We start from the raw sequence: 13,144 nt of genomic DNA, 5'->3' as shown, positions 1-13,144 counted from the left end.
CAGCCGTATTTTACCATTTGGACAGAGGAGCAGAAAAAGCTGATCCACTTAGAGAAGCCTGCAGCAAATAGTAGCAAGAAGTGATACTAGCAAGAAACCTGATGGCTTTCTGGTTCTTGGCTCTAATTCTACCCTGAGGCCAAGCTCCATTCTTACCCTTGGGTTTTTTGGCACCCCTGTACTCTTAGAATAAATTCCCCTTTTCTGCTTTAACCTAGCTCAGATTAATACTTATAACAAATATCCCTAATTAGTATACATACCAAAATATGATAATTTTTTTAAGTTACCAATTGTATAAAATCTGAGTGCAGGCATGGCAAACTAGAATGTACTTTCTGAAAATAATGGCAGATGGCAGGTATGAACTTGGAAACAAAATCAGAATTAGAATAGCAGTCTAATAGTTGTGAAGCCAGAAATAATTTGTGAAGGCAAAACAAATACTATCTGGAAATCAAAGCCAACTGATATAAAAGAAAAAAGCAGAACCTTTCTGAAGGAGATTTAACTTCAAAAATGAAACTACCAATTTACTTTAAAATGCATCAAAACAGATTAATATTAGGTGGAAAAAAGAATGGATTAATGGATATGTGATAAGCACAGTAACATGTTAACAGTAGAATCTAGGTGAATGGTACATAAATGAGTATTGTGAAGTTCAATTCTGCAACATGTTTAAATACATGCAAAATGTTGGGGGGGGCAGAGAATGAAAACTGCTGACACCATAATCCTTAAATTACATCACCTCATATAACAAGATTTGCCTGAATAGTAAATAGGAGCCATCTGAATAAGCACGGAATGTACATTATTTACTGATAGCAATAAGTGGTTTAAATTGATACATCTAGGCCAGTTGTCTTAGCTCTCCCTCCTTCTCATTACCCCCATAGACCCAGGCAGGGTTAAGCACTATTCCTTAGGTTCCCTGTGGTCATGTTTTGGTTTCCCCCTTACAGACTCAGGCTAGAACATCTAATTTCCTTTTATCTAAATTTCTGGAAAGCTGCTTCCCTAAATTAGAAGATACAAACCTGCTCAAATATGATGTAGTCTTTCTCCAAAGATTCCGATGATTTTCAAATTTTTATTACTGGTCAGAATTAAGTCCAAACAAGCAATTGTTCCTTATTTCTGTTCATGCCCAATGAGATCAGTGAATGATGTATTCCAATGCTCTTTGACTCATTAAGGCCCTTTTTTAAAAATGTGCCTTAAGGAAATTATTAAGGATTTAATTGTAAAAAGCTTACCACAGCATTCTCTATAATAGGGAAACATTGGAAACAAATATAACACTGTCCTCATCAGATAAATGGTACCTACATATAATACAATACTTCCTGAGTCACAGAAAATGATTTTACACATTATTATTTCTTGATAAGGAAAGGTATACACAAGACAGTGAGTGAAAAATGGTAATTTCAAGACATTATTATGGCGTGACCTTACAAGCATATGTTTATTTCTGAAAGGATCTATGCCAATGTGCTGTAGCGATTATCTCTTAATGTTAGTCTTCATTTTGATTATATTTTCTATTTTTTTCTGCAACAAAATGCATAACATTTCAGAATAACAAAATTATTTTCCATTTTATAATTGTAAAGTAACTGCCAGACATCCAGCTCCTAGCAGAATGACACTTCTAAACACTATCCAGATGGCTGAAAGACCATCATTACTAGAGCAAACTGCCACACCAGTTTTATAAACTTTATTACATTGCCCGGATTTTCCTATCCTAATTCTTCTGATTCTGTTCTCATCCAAATGCTTTCTCTCATCAATATTTTCACCCTCTGATTTAAGAATTTTTGTATAACATCTTGACCTAGAACAATACTCTTCCAACCCTTCTAGACTAGGTTTCTTTGATATAAAATTGCCCTTCCGTTGTTGTATTAGTCACCATTCCTTTCCTATACCTTACATCTTGCAGTAATAGAAGACAAATCAGTCTTCCTTAGTAGACCTACATGTCCCAGTAGGCAAAAATCATGTGTCAATAATCCTCCCCAGTGCTTAGCATATGGAAGACACAAAATAATTGCAAACCTGGGTAGATGAAGTTTCTTTTTTTCTTTTTTCTCCTTTTTTGAGACAGAGTCTTGCTTTGTCACCCAGGCTGGAGTGCAGTGGCGTGATCTCGGCTCACTGCAACCTCCACCTCCCAGGTTCAAGTGACTCTCCTGCCTCAGCCTCCAGAGTAGCTGGGACTACAGGTTTGCACAACCACGCCTGGCTAATTTTTGTATTTTTAGTAGATACAGGGTTTCACCATGTTAGTCAGGCTGGTCTTGAACTCCTAACCTCAGGTAATCCGCCCACCTCAGCCTCCCAAAGTGCTGGGATTACAGACGCGAGCCACTGCAGCCAGCCGGTAGACGAAGTTTCAAATGGGTGAGGTGGCTGGAGAGTACCTAGGTGATTTAAATAAATTCAAGGCTCTAGACCTACTTATTATATCCTATGACACTTAGCACTTAACCGTATGTTTTAAAGTTACTCTTCATAACTTGAAAAATCGTGGGGAAAAGGTAACAGGAGATAGATCAATGCTTCCCCAATTCTCAAAAGTAAAAAGAAAAGATCCCCAAAACAAGAGACTCTGAAACATGGTATCAATCAACAAGCAAAGGTCTTCCAGACAATGGCACAATAAAAGCTGAAAAATGTGGCATGAATAAGAGACCCTGCCTAGAACAGAAGAAGAGCTAGGTAAATCAGAAGCTTAAAAGGTACGTATTTTAAACAGCGGTTAGAGGTGAGGGGATACGAATTGAGTCCAGCTACGCCAGTCTCCTTGTGGCTTTCCTGATATGCCACATGTGCATTTCCCCTTAGGATATTTGCATATACTATTCCTCTGCCTAGAACACTCATTTGCCTGGATATCCATATGACTAAACTCATCTCCTTTAAATATCTGCTCAAATGTCATGTTTTCATTGACATCCTTCTTAAAATTTGAACCCTACCTCCTTATCCTCTCTACTTTTTCTTTTTTCTACAGTACTTATCACCTTCTAACATACTTAATAATTTACTTATTTACTATGTTTAATTATCCATTTCACCCATCGGAATGTTAAGTTCCAAGAAAATAAAAATCTTTCTCCATTTTGTTCACTGACATAGCCCAAGTGCTTAGAACATAAGTAACCAATAAATACTTGTTTAATGAACAAAATGAATGTGAAAGATTGTGAATGAACAGGGCTGGGTGATATCAATATAATATCAAGGAAAAAGCTCTAGACTTGAGATTTTTAAAAAATCTGGAATCAGCTGGGCACGGTGGCTCACACCTGTAATCCCAGCACTTTGGGAGGCCAAGGCAGACAGATCACCTGAGGTCAGGAGTTCCAGACTAGCATGGTCCAACAGGGTGAAACCCCATCTCTACTAAGAATGCAAAAATTAGCCAGGCGTGGTGCTGTGCACCTGTAATCCCAGCTACATGAGAGGCTGAGGCAGGAGAATCACTTGAACTTGGGAGGTGGAGGCTGCAGTGAGCCGAGATCGTGCCACTGCACACCAGCCTGGGCCACAGAGCGAGACTCTATCTCAAAAAAAAAAAAAAATTAAAATTAAAAAATCTAGATTCAAATTTAAGCTTTGCCACCCAGTAACTAGAAACTGACTAATATATTTTTCTGGCAAGTATCTAGGAATTTCAGTTCCTAATCTGTGAAATGGGCAGTCGTGAGGATCAGATGACACAAACACGTATGAGAGCAGCAAAGTGACTGCAGAATTAATTATTAATTTGAATAAATTCAAAAGAAAGTTTGATCTTAAAAGAACGAAAAGAAGTTCAAGATAGAGATTGAAGGATGTCACTGTGGGACTAGTGTTAACACTATGAGATATGAGAAAGCCCAGATAAATAAGTTCTAGAGAATGAGAAGGAAGTAATGAGTTAGGTTTCCACCTACACCTGTACTGGCCAGCACGGCATATCACTAGCTACATGTGCCTATTTAAATTAAAATTAAACAAAATTTAAAAATCAGCTCCATAGTGGCTATGATGCTGGATAATGCAGATTACAGAACATTTCTATCACAGAAAGCTCTACTGGATAGTGTTGACCTACAAAATTTGAGTTGACAGCAAAATATCCACTCCATAGTATATGTGACTAAAGTGATAGGAGAATTCAAGTAGGTGTCATTTCAATATTCCTTAGGCTGGATTCCTATACAGTTAGTTCAAGCACCTTTAGAAAAAATGTAAAACCCAACTAGGTAATCAATCTGAGTTGGAAATGCGAACTTCTGTGATTATAGCAAATTAAATAGTTCACATTACTTGATTCTAAGGTCCTGGGATACCTGAGCATTCCCCTGCTTATAGGATGAGGTCTCTGACACAGCAACTATAAATAGAATTTGGAGAGTCCCACTGAGGTCAACAACAAGAATCTGGTCAGCATCCTGGCCAAATCTCTGATTAGTAATTTCAAACATGCTGGCAAGAACAATGTTATATGCAATCATATAACAGTTTTCTTAGTGAATGACAAGACGATATCTACCCCTCCATATCTCACCCAGGAGGCAAAACTCTCTCATCAAAAGTAACTGCAGTTACTGGAATGGTAGCAGTTTTTTTCAATGAGTAAGCATATTTCAACTACTGAAAGATCCAGAATTAAATATACAAATGCTTAAGAGAACCAAAGACATATGTTAATGTTTTTAAGAAAACTATACAAAAAATTGATATTTTACATATTTACAAAACTTAAGAGAATCTAGTCTTTAAGAATGACTGACTTGTAACTCAAATTTAAAATGTGTAATTGAGTAATAGAGTTGGACTTATGATTTTAAGCTGAAATCTTATAAGCTCATAAATAATATGTGAACACTGCAAGGTCACTTTGTTTAAAAATCCAATTTAATTTATTTATAAAAATGATTTAGTACCTGGGAGCATTCTGTTTATTACCTCAGACAATTGATGTACTTAAGAAAAGTAAATATATTAATTCTTAAACACTATTTTAATTACTTTAACCTCTTCCTATGCAGTAATATCTATAAAACCACTAGTTTGATATGCACTTTATATTAAAACAAGTAATTATTCAAACCGAAAGTAATCGCCACCTAAATGTTCATCAATAACAGAATGGATAAATTGTGGTATATATCTACCCAATGGAATACTATTCATCAATGAGGATAAACAAAATGTGACTAGATGCAACATGGAGGAATATCACAAACATAATACTGAAGGAAAGAAGCCAAACACAAAAAAGTACACACTGTATGATTCCATTTATATAAAGTTCAAACAGGCAAATCTATACGTTAGAAGTCAAGGTAGTGGTTATCCTGGTGGAAGGAGCCACTGGGATGAGCACGAAGAGGGCTTCCTAGAGTACTGGTAATGCTGTTTCTTAATCTAAATACAGATAAAATAGATGTCCTCATTCTGCAAAAATTAATTATGCTGTAAGCTCTCTCTCTACTGTTTTGGTAGCATGTGTTAGGCTCTACACCTGTAGAGGAGGCCTTCTGTGGTACACTGCCTGTGATGGAGTCTAATTCAGGGTAAGTATTAGGTAGTACAGATCTAAGCCACGGTCTCCAACCAGCATTATCAGTAACAAAGTTAACGTTTTTACCTCTCTGTCTGTATCCTGTGTCTTATCTCTCAGTTGATTCTGAGCTCAGATGTTGGGACAGGGATATGACAAAATATCACCCCCAAGACCCAACAAATAAAGAGAGCACTAATAGGCAGAGGGCTATTAATACTTTATGCTACAAGGGTAGACTCTAGTCATCATCCTTTGATTTGGTTTAGGGTTGAAATTAACATACTAATCAGATTAACAGCAGAAGTTATCTTCTCAATAATAAGGAAATAAAATCAAAAGGAGTAATATTTGCTTAGCACTTGCTTTTAAAGTGTTCCATAAAGTATCTCATCTGACTACAACAGCAATCCATTTCTCTGCAGCCTAAAATCGGATCCCTTAATTTATTCTCAGGTATTTTTATTAAGTGACCACAAGGGTAGATGGCTCTACAGTAACTTCCCAACATAAAAAAGTCTATGTAGAGAAGGTCTGGTCCATCATAAAATGCAATCTAGAGAAGCATATTAACAAATAACCACAGCGATTAAATCTTCAGTTTCCTGTTCATTCACAGTCCAAAGACAGTTTGCAACTAGGCAGTAAACCCTCCATGACCCATTCTCTTTTCCTTTCTTCTCTGATCTTGGGTCTTCCACATTCTTCCTAATTCCCTTTCATTCCAAACATTGTCTTCTTCCACAAGTCAAATGGCAAAATTCACTCACAAAAGTAAACTGGCTGGTCTATCTGTTTAAACCACCCATTACATTTTCTTAAATTATGAATTTCATTTTGACAGAATGATGTTTTATAATTTATTCATTAAGTACAACATAAACTAATGCCTTCTTAACTATATGACAAAGTATTTGATCATGATCTATTTAATCACAAAAGCTTTGAAACTTGGCATGACAAAGAGAGCAACCTGATGAATAGTAAGTAGATAATATCTCCCCGGGAACATCAGGTGTGGTAATCCAGCATAGAGGAAAGAATATGGACTCTGGAGCAAGAGCAGAGTTGAAATGCCATCTCTTTCATTTCATAAATGCAAGGCCTTAGATAAATTAACTTCTCTAAGCCTCTAGTTCCTCAACTGTAACGTACATATAGTATCACTCATTTTTCAGAGTTGTTGTGTGAGATTTAAATGATATAATGTACATAAGCTTTAGCATGGTTCCTGTCATATTAGGACTTATTCAATTAAAACTCCTATTACTACTATCAGTAGAATTCCTAGCTAGGAACTCAAAATAGGGTAAATATTTCATTCAACATAACTACCAAAATAAGCTCTAATTTTGCCAAATGATGTTAAGTTTTAAGCCAGGTCACTTGTGCAAATAACCTTTGCTGCGGAACTGTATCCGCTCTTACAGGCTTCAGGATACTCTCTTGGGAAATATTTACATGAGGTTAACTCAGCTGTATTCCTTCTGGAAAATATCTACCAAAGCTTCCGGCAGATGTTAAATAATACTTTTTTGTTTTGTTTTGTTTTTTGAGACACAGTCTTGCTCTGTCGTCCAGGCTGGAGTACAATGATGCAATCTCAGCTCACTGCAACCTCTGCCTCCCAGGCTCAAAGCAATCCTCCTGCCTCAGCCTCCCCAGTAGCTGAAACCACAGGCCCGTGCCACCACACACCCCACTAATTTTTTTTGTATTTTTATAGAGATGGGATCTCACCATTTTACCCAGGCTGGTCTTGAACTCCTGGGCTCAAGTGATTTGCCTGCCTCGGCCTCCCAAAGTGCTGGGATTATGGGGTGTGAGTCACCATGCCCAACCTTAATATACTGCTTTTTATTAAAATGGCATTTGTAAGTGACATTATAAGCAAGTAAACTAAATAATTAGTGGCGTTCTTAATCATTCTTTTGACCTGAACATTTATAATCTCTGTAAAAACTGCCATTGAGCAGTTCTGACTAATGCAAACTACGATGAGGTTGGAGCCAAAGTTATAACTGGGAAAGAGGTTAGCAGTGTGGAGGAATGAAAGTTAACATGGGATTTTTTCTTCTCTTTTTCGTAAGATCACAAGAGCCTTAAAAAAAACACTGAAAAAAACCCAAAACCAAGACATAAAAGTGTCACATATGTAATTGACATTTACTATGATTTTTAAGGATCTAAAATTGCACTTAGAAGCAAAGTCAAAAGAAAAACTGTACATGGGTAACATGCGCTTAAGGAAAAAGGGAGGATCCAAGAGTAAACTGTCACTTCAATACTCTGCTCAGCAACTTCAAATAATAAGAACATATGTTCCGGGACAGAAGTAATTGGAGCCGGCCAGACATGGTGGCTTATGCCTGTAATCCCAGCACTTTGAGAGTCTGAGGTGGGTGGATCACTAGGTCAGGGGTTCGAGACCAGCCTGGCCAAGATGGTGAAACCCCATCTCTACTAAAAATACAAAACTTAGCCGGGCACAGTGGCGGGCGTCTGTAATCCCAGCTACTCGGGAGGCTGAGGCAGGAGAATGGCTTGAACCCGGGAGGCAGGAGGTTGCAGTAAGCTGAGATTGCGTCACTGCACTCCAGCCTGGGAAACTGAGCAAGACTCCATCGCAAAAAAATAGAAAAGAAAAAGAATTAATTGGTGCCGACTTCATAGGAGACCACATGATAAGTAAACAACAGGTTTTGTTTGGTCAGCCCTCTGAAATGTCCACATTCCTCTGGACTGTGTCATCCCTTTTCTATTGTCATTCAGTCTCCAAACTCCTGTGGCATTAATTTAGTTACACAGTTTTAAAGTGTGATTAAACTTTAATGGTGTCACCTAATGAACTTCTAAAACTCTCACACACATCATTTCCTCCCTATTCTCATTGCCATCATCTTAGTTTAATTCATTATTTCTCGTCTATTGTGTTACAACAGCCTCCTCTAACTGATCTATGTCCATCCTCACCGTTCTCCAATCCATTCTCAACACTGTAGCTGGAGTGACTTCTCTCAAACCCAAACCCAATCTGATCATGTCTCTTCCCAGCTTAATTCCTTCAAGGATTCTCTATCACCAAGCCCCTTCAGCTGCTTCATTTCTCTTTATATTTATCACTACCTGACATACTATATTACTTGTTTGTTCACTGTCTCCACTCCAGCTAGAATATAAGTTCCATAGGGCAGAGTTTTTGTTCACTGCTATATTTTATAAGCATGAATGAATGCATGAACGAATGGACTGATAACCCACAAGCCAAAGACCTCCATGACCTGCCACTGCCCTCCTTTCATTTTATTCTCACCTCTACCAATACTAAATCATCTAGTTATGTAAATACGATATGCACTTTCACATCCCCTTGCTTCGCCATATGCTGTTCCCTTTACCTGGAATGTAAACTCTCAAAATACCATCCACATTTTAAAACCTTCTCCAGAAAGCTTCCTCTGACCACCCCCATCCTCCCGCACCCATACAGAGTAAGTCAGTCTTTCCTTTGTGCTACATTTGTACCTGTATCTACAGTGGCTCTAATCAAACTGCACTGTGTCTCTCACTTCCTAGATTGTGAACTCTTTGAGGCTGAAGACTACTTATTCATCTCTTTATCTCCAATGCCTAGGACAGGACCTTCATAAAGCAACTACTCTATGAATGTTGAAACATATGAATGACTATTCTGTAACAGGAATGAAAATATGGCATTTCAAGAAGTCACTACTCCAGGCCATGTGATATAACCAACCATGTGATAAAACAATTACAAGCAATGCCATCATCCAAGGTAACAAAAGGGAAGGAATAATACACAAATCACAAAATTATTCCAAAATAATTGACATACAGGCATACTCGCACCTTATTAGATATATACTGTGGTTCCTTCTTCCTCTATCATTTATCTTCCCTTTAGGCTGGATTCTGTAGCTGGCAACTGCAGGCCCAGCTAAGTAGGAAGTAGAAGGGAGACTTGGGTTCCTCATGAATAATCTATCAAGTATATCACCCTCTGTGGAAGCTTTTGATGTGTCATCTAATACAAGTTTCTGTGTTCCCTCATATTTTGATAAAAATCTCAAAGTACCAGTATAGGACTAGATTTTGCCACTAGCCGTCTAACCCTGAACCAAAGACGAGAGCTTCCCACCAGCTGTAACCTATGCTACAAATGGGTTACAGTTGTGCCTGAACTATCGATGCCTTCAGTCCTTGGAGCAGCCACACAGGGCATCCCTGACCAGTCACCTTCAACTATAAGAAGACTCATCCATCATCTTGGTGTGCCTTACAAACATTACTACTTTTTCTCTGAATGCTGTAAACCAAGCCATTAAATCTAACCATAAGGAAAACCTGCCCTCCTTACTTGGTTCTAAGAGTGTGAATCTGCATAAAATGTACAATCACATACATGCATACAAATGAGTAGACATGAATGTACATGAAACCATTTAGAAAAGTTTTAAACCCAATGACAGCTATTAATACTATAACCTCAAGTGAAGCCAGGAGATGAGATGAAATCCTTTATTCCTCCCCTGCTCACCACTCAGTAACCAAGTTATGGAGAATTTACCTCCTAGCATTTTCTCAATTAAGTTGCCTACTCCCAATAATATGCCTTAGTTCAGAATCCCAGCATTTCTCCCTGGGATAATAATCTCCTAGTCTCTCTGCCTTTAGACACAGTGAAAACTGCAGCTACCATTCTTTGAAAGGTTATGTAACAGGCATGGCACTAAACACTTGATCATTTAACTCTATTTTTTTCAATTCTCACAGCAACACTGCAAAACAGGATTACTGTTCCCGTTTTTACAAATGATGGGGACTGAAACTGAGAGGTTAAGGGATTTGCCCAAGATCATACAGCTGAAACTGTGTAGTGGAAATTCAAATCCAGGTCTATGTTCCCAGCTATTATATTGCCAAAATGCTAAACTGTCTCCAATTTGCTCCCAGTGTGACCTTTATCAAAGGTAAATCTAATCATGTATTGCCTCACGTAAAATCCTGTAAACAAGATTCACCTCTCCAGTCTTCATCCCCTGTCATTCTCACCCTCTCCTGCTACACTTAAGTCTCAGCAGTTCCCTAATTTGTCTCTCACTTCTTTACCTGTGAACATACTGTTTGTATGCCAAGAACAACTTCCCCCTTTGGGAAACTATTAGTAATGCAAACATCCAAAATTTACTCAATCTTTACTTTGGAACATCTTTGCACTAACAAACACAAACCCAAAACTGGATTAAATAACCAGGTGGTATAGTTCTCAGTTAAGTTTCTTATAACGCTGTATTATAATTTTACCTACCAAGCTATTCCTTCCTTAAGAGTAAATACTGTATTTTTTAATTTCTGTACTGCTGGTACAGTGTGTATTTTGTAAAGACTCATGTATGTTGAATTAATTCATCAGAAGCAAGTATAGCTTAGGAACTTGGCCATGAAGTCAATTTCATGTGCTTTCGAATTCTAACCTGTCACACAGCGTATCTGCTAAGCCTCCAGCAGACTTAATTTTAATTTATTCATCTGTAAAATGGGAAAAAATCGCACATACCTCATAGCTTGGGAAGAAACAAAGGATTTAGCACAACCTTTGGCACACTTAAAAGTACACTTTAAACATAAGCTACCTACTTTTTTCACTCTCGGTTTATCCACGGTGACAAAGCCACACGTCAGAAAATAGCTTCTCCTAATGGCCTTCATCAGAGATTAAGGAGCTCGAGACCATCCTGGCTAACACGGTGAAACCCTGTCTCTACTAAAAATACAAAAAAAAAAAAAAAGATTTCTCCAAAAAAAATCGAAAGTCAAGATCTCTGACAAACATCCCTCATCGGTAGACTCTTGTCTTTTAGCTTCTGGTTACACAGAGCTCAGCAGCTATACCACCACACCTTAAACCACTAGCTAGTGTTTGCAGTTTATGGCTTCTTACCATTCATCGGTTTCCTCCCTCAAAGTCAACACATCTTGCTCCTAAGCAAGCGGAACTTACCCAAGAGAAACCAGTCAGCACCTTTTTCCAGGGCACCACCAGTTTCCCCCACAGCAGGCTTTCGCGAATGAGATTCCCACGATCTATCATCTAGTACAAACTTACATCTCCTCGGAGCAAAATAGAACCTCTGCTACCCATTGCAAGGCCTCAGCACCAAAAGTATTAATTTAAGATAAAAAATGAATTCCTGGCATTAAAAGCTCAGGAAAAAGGAACCCTTTAAACCCTTCTCCAATGAGAGTTCTTCAAGCCTGTTACCCTCACATAGTGACCAAAATCCACCATCCCATCCCGCCCCCTTCCTGACAGAATCCAGGGTCTAGTCCACTCTCTCGAAAGAGAGGTGGGTCCCTACTTTCAGGGACCGGGATGCCTTCCGCCCACCCGTATCACTTCTCTTCCCACCTCGCCTGTGCCCTCCTGCAGCACAGGCCCGGCCTGGTCCCTCGCCGCTAACTCCTTCCACAGACCGCTACTCACCGCTTCTTTGGGATGGTGCCCGACTCCTGCGCGGCGGGAGTGGCCGTGGGCGCCGCCGTGGCCGCCGACGCTGCTCTCCGCGCTTTGCACTCATTGGTACTCAGAGCCTCCCGGGGCCGGCCCAGCAGATGGCCAGAGAGAACCCGCAGCCTCCGCCCGGCGCGGTCCGGGTCCCGGTGCCGGTCCGCTGCAGACCCGTAGCTCGCACCCGCGCCCGAGCCAGTCCCACCCGCTGCAGCCGCCGCCTCCGCCATGGCTACCGCCTTGTGCTGCCGCCCGGAACCGCTGGGCGCGGGTGAAAGGTCACTCAGAGCGGCGCCCGGCGCGACCATTCGCTGCGGCGCATCCCGGCAGCCACCGCGGCGACTTGGCGGCGGGTGCCAGCGTCTGGAGCTTCACATTCTCTGCCCCCCACCCACCGCGCCGGCGCTCCCCTGTCACGCCTCGGGAAGCGCGCACCTGCCAAGCAGGTGAGTTCGAGCTGACTCCAGGTTGGCCCAGCCCGGTCCAGCTGGTCCAAGAGCCAAACCACGTCCGCCCTCGAGGTGTCCTAGAACCCTGGGTGGTGTCCTCGGGTGTGGCCTAGGGGCTTTCGAGGGCAGATGCCTTGGAGCAGGAGAAGTGGGCAGTGCTACTGGACCTGATGGATCCAGCGGCATCCTTTTCCTGAAAGACAATCTAATGTTCCACCTGTGCTCTTCCTCCCTGCGGGGTCACCAAAGTAACTCAAAGCTGACCATCATTGCCTCTAACCATTAGAGCAAATAGCTCTATCATTTTCTTATTTCTCACCACCTATTTCGTGCCTGGCACTGTGTTTAATGCTAGATCACAAGTAAGTACAGAAACTGAGTTGCAACTTAAGTTCTCTTTTCATTCATTACTGATCCTAACCCCTTCCTAACTCTAACAAAGTTTCTTATTGCTATAGATAAAAATTACCCAAGAGCTGTGAAGACATCTCAGTTATTTACAGATTGAATTCATTTCTGGAAGATAGCACGTGAAAAGTGCTCCTCACCTGTTTTTCAGCCAGTGTCTTGCATAAGAATTAGCTTAGACAAAAATTC

The 13,144-nt window shown here is 40.1% G+C and overlaps 2 protein-coding genes across 6 annotated transcripts in view; one reads left to right on the top strand and one right to left on the bottom strand.

Annotated features, from left to right (window-relative positions):
* Nucleotides 1-12,490, bottom strand: part of AGPS (alkylglycerone phosphate synthase) — a 150,985-nt gene extending 138,495 nt beyond the window's left edge. Inside the window, exon 1 of one of the 2 annotated variants that reach the window (XM_055289829.2) lies at nt 12,075-12,490. In XM_055289829.2, the coding sequence (XP_055145804.2) occupies nt 12,075-12,406 (332 nt within the window). In that variant the 5' untranslated portion in view covers nt 12,407-12,490. The remainder of the gene's footprint in view (nt 1-12,074) is intronic. The other variant, XM_055289830.2, reaches the window with a different exon arrangement.
* Nucleotides 12,425-13,144, top strand: part of NFE2L2 (NFE2 like bZIP transcription factor 2) — a 164,650-nt gene continuing 163,930 nt past the window's right edge. For 3 of the 4 annotated variants that reach the window (XM_063644794.1, XM_063644789.1, XM_063644788.1), the window contains exon 1: nt 12,427-12,544. The gene's annotated coding sequence lies outside the window, so the exon portion shown is untranslated. Of the gene's footprint in view, nt 12,545-13,144 lie in introns of all 4 variants that reach the window. The other variant, XM_063644790.1, reaches the window with a different exon arrangement.

The sequence above is a fragment of the Symphalangus syndactylus genome, chromosome 8, assembly GCF_028878055.3.
Source record: "Symphalangus syndactylus isolate Jambi chromosome 8, NHGRI_mSymSyn1-v2.1_pri, whole genome shotgun sequence".
Lineage (NCBI taxonomy): Eukaryota > Metazoa > Chordata > Mammalia > Primates > Hylobatidae > Symphalangus > Symphalangus syndactylus.
This window is presented reverse-complemented; position numbering and strand designations above follow the sequence as displayed.